At 38.3% G+C, this 18,442-nt stretch overlaps 3 protein-coding genes across 4 annotated transcripts in view; 2 read left to right on the forward strand and 1 right to left on the reverse strand.

Moving 5' to 3' along the window:
• LOC106329500 overlaps positions 1-5,233 on the forward strand; it is a 10,515-nt gene extending 5,282 nt beyond the window's left edge. The window contains exon 5 of one of the 2 annotated variants that reach the window (XM_013768172.1): positions 2,804-5,233. In XM_013768172.1, coding sequence (XP_013623626.1) covers positions 2,804-2,889 — 86 coding nt within the window. In that variant the 3' untranslated portion in view covers positions 2,890-5,233. The remainder of the gene's footprint in view (positions 1-2,803) is intronic. The other variant, XM_013768173.1, reaches the window with a different exon arrangement.
• On the forward strand, positions 3,350-7,177 carry LOC106330501. Its single transcript, XM_013768956.1, has 5 exons — positions 3,350-4,295; positions 4,557-4,877; positions 5,034-6,480; positions 6,535-6,674; positions 6,987-7,177. The coding sequence occupies exons 1-5, from the start codon at positions 3,350-3,352 to the stop codon at positions 7,175-7,177; spliced, it is 3,045 nt and encodes a 1,014-aa protein (XP_013624410.1).
• A 656-nt stretch (positions 7,178-7,833) lies between these two features.
• Positions 7,834-13,469, reverse strand: LOC106334729 (cellulose synthase A catalytic subunit 6 [UDP-forming]). Its single transcript, XM_013773066.1, has 14 exons — positions 12,945-13,469; positions 12,499-12,694; positions 12,212-12,414; positions 12,032-12,137; positions 11,788-11,953; positions 11,438-11,704; positions 11,019-11,364; positions 10,785-10,922; positions 10,393-10,518; positions 10,104-10,316; positions 9,748-10,024; positions 9,469-9,665; positions 8,817-9,167; positions 7,834-8,728 (listed from the first exon to the last, which is right to left on the reverse strand). The coding sequence occupies exons 1-14, from the start codon at positions 13,023-13,025 to the stop codon at positions 8,147-8,149; spliced, it is 3,249 nt and encodes a 1,082-aa protein (XP_013628520.1). The 5' UTR covers positions 13,026-13,469; the 3' UTR covers positions 7,834-8,146.
• Positions 13,470-18,442: the final 4,973 nt, after the last annotated feature.

Raw genomic sequence — 18,442 nt, forward strand, 5'->3', positions numbered from 1 at the left:
TCCTATAGGGATATCGATCGATACACCTTTCACAAATATCGATCGATTGTCAGAAGACAATATCGATCGATGCTTCTAGTTAAGCCCTAGGCGTAAGTTGATAATGCTCACTAGCTTTCTAGTTCAGCGGTAGCCCTTTTCCAGTAGTCTAGTATGACAGATTAGATTCAGGACTTGATGGTCAAGGATGCTTGACTCATGCAGATTCCTAGGTTCAATATTCTAGTTAGCTAATCTAGAACAAGCATTAAGAAAAATCAATCAATGAATACCATAACTTAGCAATCTATAGTTGGGGCTAATCCCTCTGACCTATTTGAACCCTAAACCTAACAGGTGGATATATTCAGACATGAAGTTTGTCACAGAAATCATAGAAAGAATAGATGAAAATCATAAATAATATAAAACCAAAACAATGGAGTTCCAGGAGGACTCTGAAGGAGTTCCTACTTTCTCTCCTAACTAAGAACAAGAATAAAAGAAAGCTTAGCCGTCAACAATGGCTTAGAAAACACATAAATAGGGTTTATGGTCGTCCAAGGGTATTCTGGTAATTTGGGATTTCTTCTGGGCTTCAGTCAGTCATAAAATATGCTCGGCCCAAGTTCTGGTATCCATATCGATCGATGTCAAGAGTGTTGCATCGATCGACATACATTCATGTTCTCGACAGCTTCCTCTCGCGAGGCAGACTGACCACTCCTCAGTAAAACATGCATAGCTTCTGCTAATGGATGCTGATTGATCTGAAACCTGTGGCATTGGAAATCTAACTCAAATCTATATCTTGTGTCAAAAGATGAGCGCAATCTAACAGTCGGAGGGTCTCCATCCATAGCTAGACATCTGACGCGTATGTGCAGTTCTGCACCTTAAAAGGCTCCAAAATCACCATATTTCTCCAGAACGTACATGAACCTGTAAATACTCTAAATAGACTCTATATAGTAGTAAATATATATTAAAACACTTATAAACCATAGCTGAAAGTGGGTAAAATCCATGGTCTATCAAGAAGCTTTGAAATTTTATTTTTTTTATATTTCGCATATCACATTGTAGTAGTTATGGATTTAGGGGTTTAACACATAAATTCAAAAAAGTGGATCAATAACATATTATAAGCAAAACAATAATTGTGTGAAATAAAAAAGTATAGCTCCTTTAAATTCAGAAAACATAGTTGCATAATAAAATTAATTGAAGGTTATTTGACCCTATGTAAAGGTTGTTCCAGATGCGGCCAGTACGTCAGACTTGCTGGTGGTTCGTTCCTGGAAGTTTCTTCTCATCTTCAAGGTCGTCTAAAGCAGAACTCTCACGGCGGTGAAGATGGTGACACTCGCATGCTTATATTTCTTGCTTTAGAAGACTAATACACTAAATCGAGACGATTTACAGTGATTCAGTCTCCTCGAAACAGAGATTACCTCATCTAGCAGTAACAAAACCGAGTACAACACATTTATCTAGAAATAGATTTTCAACGTCCTCTTTCAGCAATGAGAGGCGGTTCTCAAGAACGTGAGTGCTCTGCTAAATGCATGAAAGTAGGTATGGAGAAAAGGATTCTTTCATTAACACTTGACATCATACTAAAGTTTCATCGCTTTGTCGTCTCTACGGATCTGTCGATTTAATGGCGATAGATCAGATGGGTTACCGTTTTTAACAGAAAATAGAGTAATAATGAATTTTTATTGATGCTATGATTATATTGAGAGGATTGATAAATCAACTAATCGAACTTGAAGTTGAAGGTTTATCACGTAAAAGTATTCGCCGAAAAAAATATAGATGGTATGAAGTTCTTTTAAATGAATGTTAGTGTGAACGCATTAAGTTCACAGTTTTTGTGAGAAACGTTCTCTGCGTGACACCTAAGCGGTTTACTAAATAAAAGCTTTTCGTGATGGCACTTCACCACGTCACATTTTTTGCCAATAAACTTTTAAGGTAAATTTTAAAAATGTTTCTCTTTTAATACACAAGGGATGTTACAAAAATTATTTTAGTTAGTCTTATTTTGAAAGATTAATGAAAGAGTGTAGTAACTTTTCATAGGAATAAAGTTGGTCTTTTTCTTTTAATAATATAGATTGTCTTGACACTAAAAAAACTGAAACTGTGTCTAACACGTGGCAGAATAAGGTTGATTTTGCCAAAAATATGAAAAAGTCAATACACTCAATACCGACAAGTCAACCATTATTTTTATTTTATTTTATTTAAACACAAGTCAACAGTCAAAATTGAAAATCAAATCACAAATAATAGTATCTGAGAGTAACAATCATGAAATCCTTGTATGTTTCCGTGTCACTTACTTATAAGTACAACCCACATTTTAATTTCAGCACCCTAAGTAACAGTAGACGTGACACACACTAGACATACATGCATACACATAGAGCCGGCTTAGATAGGCCGGACCCAATCCATTATCCCTCTATTTCTTAATAGATAAGAGTCTGATTTTTCTCTAAAAATACATGTATTTTTATATTAAAATAAGAAATGGAGCCCAAATTTTTTTTATATGAAAATATTTTTTATTTTCAAAGATTTATTTTTAAAAATACTTCTGGTATTTTGAAAAAAAAAATATCTATCAGATTTTTTTTAAAAAAATAATAGCTTAGAAATTAAAAAAAAAATTGTTCAGGGCCATGACACCATTAAGGCCCCTGCATACACACGAGCATTTTTTGTTGAAATGTGACCGAACAAATCACGTTTTTATATAATATCACCGGAAAAATTGTTCTTTTCATATGCAACTAACTTAACTAATTCTCAGTTTTGCACCTCGCAGAAATAAAAGCACCATCGCACTTGTTAACCAGAAATAGAAGCTTCGGGGTTTCTGTAACATTTGTGGGTTAATGTCTCATGACTCAACCGATTGTCCTCAAAACAACCCCAATGATGAGGAGGCTCCCCATGATGATAATAATGATGATGATAATGCATATGATGGTCGTCCTCCTAGTTTCTCTACGCCAGAACATCACGACCCGGTGGATCCTGTTATTCCACCAAGTGATAATCAACATGATGCTGCGAATCATGACTCCACTCCATCTAAGAAGCGAAAAACAGAGCCCTCTGTTCCTATGGTGGAGTTGAACCCTTTGTGCTATGAAACACGACAAGGTATGATTTATGAGGAGGTTACTGAACAAGTCTTGAAGAGGATGAGAAGACAAGCAGAAACTTGTGAAGGCAGACAATGGTTCCAAGCAGTGCATGATCAGGAGGCAAGTTCTTCACGTGCTTCTCCTCAGGGTCCTCACAAAACAAATGATCGAGAGGGTACGGTGGGCCACAAGCCACCGGCGTCAGGATGAATACAGCCTTTTGGAACTGTCGAGGCTTAAAAGGGTCCTTGACAGTTCGACGCCTAAAAGGGATTAAGGCAACTTTTTCCCCGGACGTACTCTTTTTGATCGAGACAAAGAACTCTGATGATACAATTCGGGATGTGTGTTCTCAACTGGGATATGATTGTGTACGGTGTGTGTCTCCTAGGGGAATAGGAGGTGGGTTAGCGTTACTATGGAACAAGGATATTGATATTGTCATTAACGCTATGGACGAACGTATGTTTGATTGTGTTATTAATAATAAGAATGGTATTATGTATTTCACGTGTGTGTATGGCCATCCAATTCGTGCTTTACGCCATCATTTTTGGGAAAAATTACAGCGAATAGCAACAACTCGTAAAGGACCTTGGTTGCTTTGCGGAGATTTCAATGAAATTTTAAAACCTGAGGAAAAGATTGGGGGTCCTCCTCGTGAACCATGGAGCATGATGGATTTTAACTTAATGACAAAGGTTTGTCGTTTGCAGGATTTACCTTTCAGTGGGAACAATATGACTTGGGCTGGTAATCGAAAAGGTCATAAAGTCCAAAGTTGGTTAGATAGAGGTTTTGGGAATGATGAATTCAGAGCGTTGTATCCTGCTTCACGTGTTATCTATTTGGAGATGATTGAATCAGACCATCGACCTGCAATCATCCAGATACGGAAAACAACAGATTTTGGAAAGAAAAGTTTTTGCTTTGATAATAGATTGACAGAACGAGAAGGCTTTAAAGAAGTCATCATCGATGGTTGGAAATCTACGCTACCAGGGCAATACGTTTCAGTTTCTGACCGCATACGCAAGTGTCGTCATGCTATTTCTCAGTGGAAAAAGGCAAATAATACTAATTCTGCTAAACATATTAAAGCATTGACTGCACTTATTGATGAAGCCCATTCTGATCCTCTTTGTCCTCTCAGTGAAATACATAATTTACGTAAGAAACTACTGCAAGCATATAAAGATGAGGGAGCTTTTTGTAGAAATAAGAGTCACATTCAGTGGTTGACCTATGGTGATCGCAATACCCGTTTTTTCCATGCTTCTACAAAAAATAGAAGAGCAAAAAATAAGATTTTGAGCATTCAAAATAATCTTGGTGAAGAAGTTTTTGGTAACAAGGAGATCTCAAAAGAGGCACTTCGTTATTTTTCTGAAATTTTTACTTCCTCCTTGCAAGGAAATATTCAGGAAAGCCTTGGGAACATCAATCATGTGGTTTCTGATGAATGCAATGCATATCTCTCTCGGGACGTTACAGCAGAAGAAGTTCGAATAAGTGTTTTCTCTATTGGCGCAACACGAGCCCCGGGTCCTGATGGTCTTACAGCTAGCTTCTATCAAACATATTGGGATATAGTTGGTCCGGCTGTAGTAGAAGAGGTACAACATTTCTTCAATACTGGAGAATTCTATACCGATTTGAATCACACAAACTTGTGTCTGATTCCTAAGATTCCAAATCCGATCACAATGAAAGATTTCAGGCCGATTGCACTTTGTAATGTAATGTATAAAATTATTTCAAAAATTTTATCGTTGCGTATGAAGTCCATCTTACATTATGTGATCTCTAAAAACCAATCGGGCTTCATTCCAGGAAGACATATCACTGATAATGTCTTTCTCTCTCATGAGGTTTTCCATTCTTTAAAAGTCCGGAAACGTATCTCCGAGAACTACATGGCAGTCAAAACAGATGTTAGTAAAGCTTACGACCGAATTGAATGGAAATTTTTAGCAGAAGTGATGCGCAAGAAAGGTTTCTGTGAAAAATGGATCATGCTTATAATGAAGTGTGTTACATCGGTTTCTTTTTCGGTCATGGTAAATGGTAGCTCTTATGGTCATATGAATGGAACTCGGGGACTACGTCAGGGTGATCCGTTATCACCAACCTTATTTATCCTCTGCGCAGATGTTTTAAGTTCTCTGATTCAACAAGCGGAACGAAACAATGAAATCCAACCAGTGCGTCTCAGTATTGGAGGTCCTTCAATATCTCATTTATTATTCGCAGATGATTCTCTATTTTTCCTTAAAGCAGATCAGACTAACAGTTTACGACTTCTTCAGATTTTCAAAGATTATGAAAATGTATCTGGTCAGATGATTAACTTAGAGAAATCCTCTATTACTTTTGGTACTAAGGTGTTTCAGCAGACACGAGATATGATTCAGAACACATTAGGTATCCCTAATATTGGTGATGGTGGGAAATATTTAGGTCTCCCAGAGCAATTTGGTCGGAATAAAAAAGAAATGTTCATGTATGTCAGAGATAGTGTAAATGGGAAGGTAAATGGTTGGCAAAACCGATATCTCAATATGGCTGGAAAAGAAATTTTGATAAAATCAGTAGCACTTGCCATGTCGGTTTACTCTATAAATTGCTTCAAGCTACCTGTTGAGTTGTGTAATGAGATTGATGGAATTCTCTCACGCTTCTGGTGGGGATCGACAGAGACAAATAGGAAAATGTCTTGGCTATCTTGGAAACGGTTGTCCAAGTCTAAACAGAGTGGAGGATTAGGGTTCCGTAATCTACAAAGTTTTAATCAAGCTTTACTTGCGAACCAAGTCTGGAAAATTAATCAACGACCAAATAGTCTTGTTTACCGTGTCCTAAAACACCGATATTTTAAAAAGACTACTATGTCGAAGGCTAAGCGCGGTTATCAGAGCTCCTATGGTTGGCAGTCCTTATTACATGGACGGGATCTTTTGGAGCAAGGCATGCAATATAGTATTGGAAGTGGAGATACGACAACTATATCAGATACATGGCTCCCAATAACTCCTCCCCGAGCCCCACGTTTACTTCCCTACTCAAACCCTCTGTTAAGTGTCAAGACCCTTATTGATCCGATTTCAAATCAATGGGACTTGGAAGTCATTCATGATCTGATTGAACAGTCTGATATACCTATCATCCAGAAAGTTTATTTACCCTATCACCCAGTCCCTGATGGCATTATTTGGCCTTATACGTCGGATGGGAATTATTCCGTCAAGTCTGGCTATCATTATATAACTATAACTCAAGATGCAGAGATTATACCACCACCACTTGCTTCTTCTCCTGCCTTAACAAAAATGATCTGGTCAGCACCGATCCCTCTGAAACTTAAACATTTTTTCTGGAAAATTGGTTCAAGGATTGTAGCTGTTAAAGAAAATCTTCGTCATCGGCACATTCCAGTTGATCCTATTTGTCCAAGATGCTGTGACGATAATGAATCGAGTGATCATGCTTTCTTCACTTGCCTTTTCTCACAACAAGTCTGGCGTCTCTCAGGTTCACCTGATTCTTTAACTACTGCCAATGTCTCTCTTTTGAATAAGTTGGAAACTATTTTCTCCTTTGCATCAAATAATAATCTCCCAAATGAGCAAAAATTATTACCATTCTGGGTGGTTTGGAGATTATGGGAATGTAGGAATGACTTACTTTTCAACAAAATTAAATATACGGCGGATGAAGTTATCTCCAAAGCCCGAGTAGATTTAAAGGAATGGTTGGATTCTACAATTTCATCGCAAATAACTAATTCTACGGAAAGAACCCGATCTGAAAACATTAGGTCTCATTGGTCTCCACCCCCTTCAGGTTGGGTTAAATGTAACTACGACTCTGCTCACCGTGAAGGCTCTCAAGACTCTGGAATGGGTTGGTTAGTACGTAATAACCAGGGCACTCTTTTAGAAGCTGGAATGGGGATAAGGACGATCAACAGTTATGGAGTCGGAATTGTCTGCGCTGATTTGGCCAATGCAAGCATGCTCATCGTTAGGTTATAGGAAAGTTATATTCGAAGGAGATAATCTCGGTATCCTTAAATACATTAAAGAGGAAGCCTACAGTTCCCGTTGTCAACACTTGGTCAACTCAATCATTGCATGGAAGTCTCGATTTCTCTCAACATCATTTGTGCATGTTCATCGTAAAAAAAATGGCTCTGCTGACTTATTAGCAAAAAAATTCTATTATTTCTCCGACCGATTGGAGCTTGTTCCAATCATGTCCAGTTTTTTTGTACAACAACATTTGTGCTGACAATAATTAATAAAATCTTTTAGCCGGAAAAAAAAAAACCACAGCGAACACACGCACAAAAGCCATATGTCGATAGAGGCCGTATTGGGCTAATATGATACTTCAATGGGCCACTACAGCCCAAATACCATCGCACTTGTTAACCATAGCGAACACACGCACAAAAGCCATATGTCGATAGAGGCCGTATTGGGCTAATATGATACTTCAATGGGCCACTACAGCCTAAATACCCGAGCAAATATGATCTTGTATCATCATCAATTCATCATAAGCCTAGCACAAAACACAAGAACACAAGAACAGCTTTGCAGGAGATTGAACAATAACACAAGAACAGCATTACGAAATTCATTTTTCAATAGATAACAGAGGAACACACTTTGTTATTTTCTTTAAATGAAAATAAATAGTTCTTTACGTAAAAAGATTACAGACTGAAACACCTCTTATGTAATATTCAAAAGAGAACATAAACATTCAATTAAAGAATAATTTGAAAACAAATCTTTTATATCTCACAACCAAAGAACAAAACAAATAGACAACAACCTTCTTTCTTCTTCTTCATCTATATCTACAACACATTCTTGCAAAAAGTAGACTTTTTTTTCCTTTTCAACATCTAATGAACACAGTGAAGGAGTCTTGAGAGAGGTATATAACCATCTCTTGAACCGTGGGAACCAAACCTTTTTCACCAACCGATCCAATCACAAGCAGTCCAAACCGCAGATCTCAAGAACAGGACCACCTTTCGCCACAAACGGATTAACTCTAACCCAAAGAAGTGTAAGAATAGAAGCAATGAGGATGGACCAGACGATAATAATGGTCGGCATCCTATCTTGTTTCCCAAGCAGACCTTTAAGGAAAGGGTAAAGATGAATCACCACCCAAAGTGCAAAGAACAACCTTCCGAAAAGCGGTCCCCATGAGTCATATCCATTGCTTATAGCGTCAGAGATTCCAACTACGATTCCAATCATGTTTATGATGAGAAGAGTCGTTGGAGGGATGAGAAGTGAAGTCCATTTGAAGAGGTAAAGGTCTGAGAACTCGCCGTCATCAGCTGCTTTTGACGTGACCGTGAAGTTAGTGTCCACACCAGCAAGAACCTTGAGAAGACCTTGGAAGAGAGCAAAGAGATGCGCAGAGACACCTCCTATGACCCAAAACTGTTCGTTTCTCCACCAGTCATCGATCCCAACTTTGCCCCATTGCATCTCGAGGATACCCGTTATGGCAATGGACGAGAAGAGCGCCATGAAGAGAATACTCGCATAGTTGCTTATCTGCAAAAATTAAAGAACCAATTCAGAATCATCATGTAATAAAGATTCATAATCTGAGAAGTGAGAGCTGAAGATGAATGTTTCATACCTCAGGAACGATGAATTTTCCTGTGAGAAGACAGATGGCAGGGAGAGAACAGTAAACGATCAGAGGAAGAGAGGTCCACGGGTAAACCACGGAGTTAATGTAGGACAACCTCTCGAGCCATTTCAAACCACCTCCATAACCATACCAAATAGGACAATGCCTGCTCAAGAAAATCTCGACGGAACCAAGCGCCCATCTAAGAACTTGATGAAGACGGTCTGAAAGATTGATTGGAGCTGACCCTTTGAAAGCAGGTAGCTTAGGTGTACAGTACACAGACCTCCAACCATGAGAATGCATCTTGAAACCCGTAAGAATATCTTCAGTAACAGAACCGTAGATCCACCCAATCTGTGTTTTTTTTGGGTACAAAAGTCATCATCATCAAAATCAATAATCTATTGCACACAAGAAATTTAAGAGTGTTCAATCCGGTAATCCAAACCAATTAAAACCGAACTGAAATAGAGCAAGTGATTTAGATTTGGTAATACCGAAAAAAGGAATGGATGTTATTTTCTAAAAGCCGCATGGATATGGTTTTGGTATATAAACCGAACCAAACTAAAGTAGATATGGTTTTAATATGGTACCTAATTTTCCGAATTGAACACCTACAAGAAAATGTGTAGAAAAATGAGGAGTTGCGTACCTCTTTTCCCCATTCGGTTTTATCCTCATATCCGCAACTAATGACTTGGATAGCTTCTTTAAGCAGACAAGCAGGGCTTGCGTTTCTAGCCATCCCACCGTTCTGCATACGAGCAGACGCAACAAACACAGGAGACTGACCAAACTTCTTCTCCAACTTCAGCTGCATCGCCTCCGTTGATTGTTCTACATTAGAGCCTAAAAAAAAAGCATTTATTTAGCAAACGTTTCTGATACCAAAGAAAGAAGTTTATTATACACACATGGAATTGCAATGTACCTTTAGTGACGCTACCCTCTTCAATATTCTCTAGAGCGTGGATCTGCTTAGACGCTTCCCTATTCTTCTTCTTCTTATCCGCAGCCACCTTCTTTGCTTGACGGTTCTTCCTCGAACCACAGCACATGAAACACCATTTTGGCCAGCAGTTGCATGTCTTACGCGGAGCCTTCTTCTTCTTTGGTGCATCAAACCCGTAAAGCGCTTGCCTCCTGAAAACACAACCTGTCCCAACGTATATAGGCCCTTGTAACCCATCCAAACCCTTCATATTGATCTGTAAACCACAAAGATTCATTATTAGTTGGAAAAATGTAACATGAATGTTCAAGAAGACTCGTGGATGCACTACTTACATCGAAGAAGACAACATTGCGATTAGAGTATCGATCGTGCCTATCAATCCCATCGAATCTTTGAGGGAACTGAACGTAACAGATTTTCTTTCCGGACTGAGGATCCATCATGAAACACATTGCTTCTCTAAGAGCTTTGCTATTGTTGATGTAGTGATCACAGTCGACGTTCAGAAGATACGGAGCGTTTGATAGAACCCCCGAGACACGTATCTGTAGATGAATCAAAAGAGTCAAGAACCAGTTGAAATGAATTTACAACAAGAAGGTTTTAAGAGCTGATATTTACCAGTGAATTCATAGCTCCAGCCTTCTTATGATGATCAAATCCAGGTCTCTTCTCACGAGAGACATAAACCAACCGAGGCAACTCGTTGTTTTCCACATCACGTACACCATCACTTCCAAGGAACACCTATTACAAGAGAAAACCAATAAAGTTTACATATTACATACTCCCTGTTTTTAAATACTTGATGTTTTAGAGAATTTTCTTGGTTCCAAATTAGATTATGTTATATGACCAATGATATTAGCAGTCTATTTTACTCTTGGTCAAACTGTAGTTAGTTGAATAGTTAATGATGTTTTTTTCAGAAAATGTAAGGAACTAAATATTTTCTTAATCTATGTTTTAAAACATCATCTATTAAAAGCAGCATATGATGAAATGAAACTGACCTGAATCATGCCAGGATGATCTCTTACACTATTACCAGGCCAAGGTGTACCATCTTGCATAGTCCAACCTTCCTCAGGCACTTTCTGTGCCGTCGCTACTAAAGCATTGATCTTTACTTTGAATTCTTCATAATCTCTCTGTCAAAACACACACAATCTTCCAAATCAATATCCAAAGCCATCATTATCCTCTAATATAACAAAAGACTGATACTAAGCAAAGAAGTAAGTAACCTTCATGGCTCGGCGTTCCCTGACAAAAGCAGGATGGACTTTATTCTTCAAGTAGTCCATCTTATGGCAGAAGTACCACTCAGGAGCACGCGGCTCGATACAGTACTTCTTACAGAAAGGAACCCATTTCCTCGCGAACTCAGCAGTCTCTGAGAGAGCTTCAAAAGTAAGCATAGCAGCACCATCATCAGATACATAACAAGCAACCCTATCAACTGGATAGTCAACCGCAAGAATAGACAAGACAGTGTTCGCTGTAATAAGTGGAGGCTCTTTCAACGGATCCACCGTACTGACAAATACATCCACAGCTGATAGCTCCGATGGTTTGCCTTCTTTCTCATATCTGCAAAAACAGAAAAAAAAGGTGAAAAATTATATTATTACCAAAACAAAAGTCTTAATGTTTTTCAAGTTACCTTAGTGAGAGTCTGTCCAAGTATGTTTCTCGCTCGATAGGGTACCACTTAGGGAACTGATCAAGAACCCACGAAACAGCAAACCATATCTCACAGATGACGGAGATAAGCCAGAGTGCGTAAGCATCTTTGACAGGGTGAAGAATACGGTAGTGAAAGAAGAGACCAAGAATCACAAGACGCAGAACAATCAACATCCTGTATGGATTGATCTTGCTTGATTTGATTGGTATCTTCCTAGACAATGGCTGCCTTCCCTCATCCATCCTATAAAATACAACAAAAAAAATGCGTTCATAAATATCACAGAGACATAAACGCAAAAGACTTTGTGTGTGTTATGTCTTTACATTGGGATATCATCACCATCTTCAAAATCAGGATCTCCTTCGTGTCTAACCACCTGGAGTTTCTCATTCTGCTTCTTTTTCCAGTCCTCCATACGATCTTTCCAAGCCACACTTCCGTAACCGTAGACAGCAAGATCTTTCTGAGGAACCATAGGTCTCGGATGTGCTGCATATTAAAACAAAGCAAATGAAAAACTCAGTAACCATAGGTCCATCACATTTTTCTACTCATTAAGTAAAGTACCAGCAATGGTTGGGTCAGAGAGAGAAGCTGGGTGACTTTTATTGCTGTGACCACCAATTGAAGGAGGAACGATGAGAGCATGTCTGTCAGAAGAAATCTCAATGTCCTGTGATTATTAACAAAAAGCCAAAATGTGAGAGAGAGACGGTAGATGTGTGAGCAATGAAGGAGACTAATTACCTCGTCGCCATAAGTGAGCAATGGAATCTGAGAGCCAGGAGGAGCTGAATCCAAATCAGACTGTGGGAAACCAGAGTGGCGACGAGAGACAGACATCCCCTCAGAGACCTGATCGAATCCAACCCCACCGTTCTCGTACTCAAACTCATTGTCTAAATCGTCAATGTCATCTTCCTCTTCATCATTTTCAACTCTTGGACTTCCTATCAAACAACAACAACAACAAATCAGCAAACTCTCTAAAAGCATATAATACAAGATAAGTCTAAAGAATAAAAAAAAAAAACCTTTGATCCGTTTGTAACGGGTTTTGCACTGAGGACAAGCTTGATTGCCTTCACGCCTCTCATACTCATAGCAAGGTCTGCAAACAGGGAATGCACACTCGTTACACGCCACGAAAGGCTCTCCATCGACGGTCAATTCGATCTCGTCTCTGCAGATTTTACACGTCTGCCCACTCAGCTCCTGCACTGATCTTATCTGCACCAATCAAATCAAAAGAAACATAGATTGGATCTCAGATTCATGATTGCGCTTTGTGTCAGGCAACGTATAGATCCAATGTGCAGAAGGAACCCTAAATCTAAATTGAAATTTGTAAAGGTCAAACACAGATCCAGAAGAGAGAGAAAAAAAAGGAAAAGACTTTTAGCACAGAAACAGAGAAACCCAGATCCAAAGACAAAGAGAGAGTTGATTAAAAGTAAAGGAGGGAGAGATCTGTTCTTACTCGGGCACTCTCATCGGCATTAATCAGAACAAACTCGTTCCTGTTGTGTGAACCGGCGACTAACCGACCACCGGTATTCATTTCGTCGGATTACACTGTCGCTGCGATCTTTGGATTGATTCTTCTCACAGATCGGTTGAAAAGTAGGTGATTGATAAATTAAGCAGAGCTCGGTTTCTCAGATCTGTATGTAACAGAGGTTACTTCTTGTCTCCGGAGTCCGACCAGATTAAAAGAAGAAAAGAAAAATATCTAAAAAAAAGATTACAAAATAATGCAAGGAAATTAGAAAGGGAAAAGATGTGTGTGTGTGTGTGTGTGTGTGTGATGGTAATTGATTTAGCTGCAAGCCACAGCCCTTTTATTTGTTTCCTCTCTCCTCCTCCTCTTCTCCGAAAGTGCACATTCACAGAAATATAGGATGATTCCGGACAGAGAGAGAGAGAGAGAGAGAGAGAGAGTCAATGGTGGGAGAGAGAGGCGGAAGCTGTAAAGGGGCGGGCAGGCCCAAAATCTTTACAAACGCGTAACAGAGAAGAAAATTAGTGAGAGAGAGTGATTAGTTAAATGGTGAGATTATATGGGGGGGGGGGGACCCATTAGACATGTGTGCTCTCTCTGTCCTCCATTCCACTTGTTGCTCTTCTTGTGTTAACAAGACCCCAACTACACATTTTTCTACTTTTGTCTTTTTTTTCTTCTGAAATTAAATCTGGTTATGTGCATTTAACCTCAATTATTCTAGCCAATTATATTATTATTTTGATAGAATTTTTCTTTTTATTATTACTGCAGCATGTGCAAGAAAATAATTTATAGTGAAATTTCATCTGAATTTAAAAAAAAATAAAATCAACGTCATTGTTATTGTCTTCTACTTATTATGTAAAGAGACTTAAAAATGTTGAGAAACAGATATATTGGTGGCACCCATTTATTTACTGTCCCAGACATAAAACACTCTGTACGCATCGTGTCCAAGATCCTAGCTATTTTCTAGGTCTTTTCTTTTTATTTCTTGGTTCTAATTATGCGTGTTAATGCTGATAACATACTCCACTCCATGTTTAGAGATTATTATGTAACTACCGTTTTGTGCACGGGCCGTTTCATGTTTTTTCACTTTATTATTTGTTTGACTTGCATTGGTTTCACTTTTATCTTCGTCCTTCCAAAGATTTGTTTGGTAATTTATTTTTGTTTGTTATTTCGTCCTGCTAATAGTAACTTGTTTTGGTTTATGTTTAGTTATTTACTTTAAATCTCAGCCCCAGTCGCCATATTGATAAAATTTACTTTCACTTTTTCTCCCAGAGAAAATGTGAAATTATTGACACTATCGTATCATACCAGAAATATATATATGCCCATGAATTATGTCTATATATGTATACATTTGCCGACAAATAGGTCGTGGTTTATATAACATACCTAGACGGCAATATTTGGCTTTTAGGAATTCAGTATTTATTGACTTGTTGATAGCCGGGAGAAATAAAGATTATAAGAACTATATATTATAATGTTGCACAATAAACATAAATATATTATATAATGTAGAAAGAGGAACTTTATTAGGTTACTACACATCAAATGTCGTTTTCATGATTGTTTGAATACTGTGTACTGTCTTCTCCAAGCCTTCGTGCCACATGATCTCATACAAACTGTCGGTGCCCTTATATATCATTTTTTTTATTATTGTTATTGTACAAATTTACTTGTTTTTACCAGGAATCTGAATATAGCGACAATATTACTACGACTGAGAAGCACCTTTAGAGTAAAATATTAAGGTGAACAAATTGTTTACTCCTCGCTATTCTTTTTTTTTTCCGTCAATAGTTAATTTTATTATTTTATGGGCCAAGCCCAGCATTACAAAAATGCCCAAGGTCTATCAAACGAAACCCTAGAGAAAAACTAAAAGCGGCGCCTCCGTTCGTTCACGGCGTCCCCCCGCTTCTAGCCATCATCGGTGATCAACCCAACGATCCACCGGATAAACCCTCACTCACTGGCTTCACAACCTCTTCGCCGCAAACGCTTCCAACCGCAAGTTCCCAATAGTGGAGAGAGTCAATCGGTAACCAAGATCTCATCCGCCTCCTTTCGTCACCGGAACTGGGAAGAAAGCTTGCCGGCACAACCAACCCTTCAACATCGGATAGCTTCAATCGTCTTCCGACGAGAACTCCTCCAACTAGACCAAACCGAAACCGCAAAAACCAAAGATAAAAAAAAAAACACCCTAACAAACCTAGGGGACTAAACGCCGGCGGCGCAAGGCAAAGAACGCCTTCACTCCCCGGAAACTGAAGCCGGCGAAAGCGGAGCTAACGAAGCCTCCGCCTCCCGGAAACTGAAGCCGGCGAAAGCGGAGCTAACGAAGCCTCCGCCTCCCGGAAACTGAAGCCGGCGAAAGCGGAGCTAACGAAGCCTCCGCCTCCCGGAAACTGAAGCCGGCGAAAGCGGAGCTAACGAAGCCTCCGCCTCCCGGAAACTGAAGCCGGCGAAAGCGGAGCTAACGAAGCCTCCGCCTCCCGGAAACTGAAGCCGGCGAAAGCGGAGCTAACGAAGCCTCCGCCTCCCGGAAACTGAAGCCGGCGAAAGCGGAGCTAACGAAGCCTCCGCCTCCTGGAGACTAGACCGGCGGCGATGGATCTGTAGAAGCCTCATCCTCCCGGGAAACCCTAATCTGACAAACCGACATCACCCCACCTCACCCTTCACCCAGTCGCGTCGTTACTCCTGCCACCGCGCCACCGCATGTGTCTGTTCACTCCCCGAGTTGACAACTCCGGATGGAAACTGGACAGAGCTCCGACAAAACGAACAGAGAGAGGAGGTGAAGAAGAAGTCGGGGAACGTTTCTAACCAACAGAAAATTGGCTCTGGCGACGGCACGAACGCTCACGTGCCGGCTGTACGCCGGACCCAAAACCAGATCTGCTTTTTTCCTCTCTCTGAATCCCTTACTCCTCGCTATTCTAAATTAACCAATCAAGGAAAAAACATTATTTATGTATTTCTTCCGGTTACCATTTATTTAGATATATTTATTTCACTTTCTTCTATTTCCTACTTTTATTTTCCTCTTTTCCCCGCCTATTTATTTTTCTTTTATTTACTCTAAAATAACCAATCACACTTTAAATACGTTAAAACATTTCGTCATTAGAAACTTAAGTCAAACCGATTAACGTATTTGCTGTACTTCAGCATGATTCGATCGTATCACAGCTATTTCAATATGTATAAGAAACCACATGCTCTATCGTTGAATTTACTGGAATATAATTTTGACGACAAAAAAAAAAAAAAAAAAATTATATTCCAGTAAATTCAACGATAGAGCATGTGGTTTCTTATACATATTGAAATGCAAACTATTTGTAAGAATACTATAAAATTTTACTATTATATTTGTTGATACATATTGTATAACATGTTATTTGACTTAATTCGGTAATAGTTCACTCGCATAAATATTTTTCTCAATTAACTTCTTTTGTATCTAAAACCTGAATCATGATATATGTAACTATTCGATCAAAAAAAAAAAGATATATGTAATTAAAAATGAACTTGTTTGAATCCGTTGAATTATATGGATGAATGATTAGTTTTGAGAAGAAAATGCTAAAAGAATACGAGGGAACCGGATGTCGAAAGAGACGAACAAAATAAATTTAAGTTTTGACAAAAGGTAACGACTATATTTTTCCTTTTGGTAATATACAGCTGAGTTACGTAAACTTCTAACGTAAAATCAATTGGTGATAAATGAATTGATTTATTTATTTTATACATTTTTAGGATCTCTTCCAACTATCATTACATGACACTTTAATATGTCCCCTCGAGATGATGGTTTTTTAAGCGTCAATCTCGGAATGTTCGGACAATGATCGATGGACCAGCTTTGGACTAATCGACGTGGATCTGGTTGGACTACGTGAATCAGGCTCTAGTACCATGTTAAACTAGATGAGTTTCCAACCTAAAATCAATTGGTTATAAATGAATTGACCTATATATTTTATATATTACTTAGGATCCATTCCAACTACCGATGTAAGACACTTTTTTTTTTTTTTCAGTGATGTAAGACACTTTGTGCCTAATATATACATCATTCTTGTTGTGCACCTAAAAAAATACATCATTCTTGTAAAAGTGTGTATGTCATCGTTGTTAATTTGCCTATTTGTGATATACGGAGTATTGGTTAATTAGACATGACGCCTGTGTTAAAAACACATGAATTTGGTTTTGTCAATGAACAAATATATCCTAATCAATACATAAACCCACGTTTCTTATTTAAAAATTGCAAAAGGTAAAATATCATATTAATAGGAAAACCAAAAACGGGTTGTCAATTTGTTTTGGATCATCAAGTTTCAGGAACGTACTTTCGATGTTTTGAACCTAATTATATAAATCCATTGGAATTGGCAAACCATATAATTTAGAATATTGCAACAGAAACACAATGGCAAAAGTTATTAAAATCGAAATCACATAACGCTTAATCAAGCCTACGTTTAGTTTTGTTTTCTCGGCTTCGCCTACAATTTGCTTCGATCCATTTGTTGAACGACGCATAACATAGTTAACGAGTGAGATAATAACACAATTTTGTGGGGTTTGTTTGTCGTTCACATGATTCTTGCACCAAAAAAAAATTGTCCATTTGTGAGGTTTGTTTGTTTAAACACTCTTGAGGAAGCTAGCAGTTCAGATGGTCATCTTCCACCCGTGGAAGCAAAGGAACAACCTCATACACATTCATACGTCAATCCCGGCTGCAATTGTCTTCTATGGTATTGACAGAGAACTGATAAACACTAAAAAAAATCCTTCAACTCTCTCATGGCAATGTGGCTGCATAGGTTTTTTTTGCAGGTTTTAATTCTCACTGATCAATCTTGTTTTTTTTTTGCCAAAATGACTCAAACCTAGAATATTACCTTCTAATTTTTTTTTATTTATATGATATTTACAGTTGATAAAAAAATTAACTTATTTGTTCTCTCACTTTACACTACAAGAAAACGTGCCCATAACAACGAAAATTTTCGTCGTAAATTTACATGGTGTTTACAACTCAGTTACGAGGAATCCAACTTTCGTCGTAAACGCCATGTAAATTTACGTCATGTAAATTTACGACGAATATTGTTCGTCGTAAAATCCATGTAAGTTTACGACGAATGTACGTGGAATGAGAAATACGCCGCAATCATTACATCGACATTACAACGAAACATGTTACCGTTATATTTAGGTGAAAACATGTATTCAATGTGCTTTAACTTACCTAATTTCGTCGTAAAGTCGTTGTAAATATTATGTTAAAACCATGTAAAATACATGTAAAATATTCCTCGTAAAATCGTTGTTATATTTCAACTACCAAACTCGATAATTTCTCTATATATATGTCATTTCCCACAACTCTCTTCCTCACAACACACAAACGGAAAAAAAAA

This window comes from Brassica oleracea, chromosome C3 (assembly GCF_000695525.1).
Source record: "Brassica oleracea var. oleracea cultivar TO1000 chromosome C3, BOL, whole genome shotgun sequence".
Classification (NCBI taxonomy): Eukaryota; Viridiplantae; Streptophyta; class Magnoliopsida; order Brassicales; family Brassicaceae; genus Brassica; species Brassica oleracea.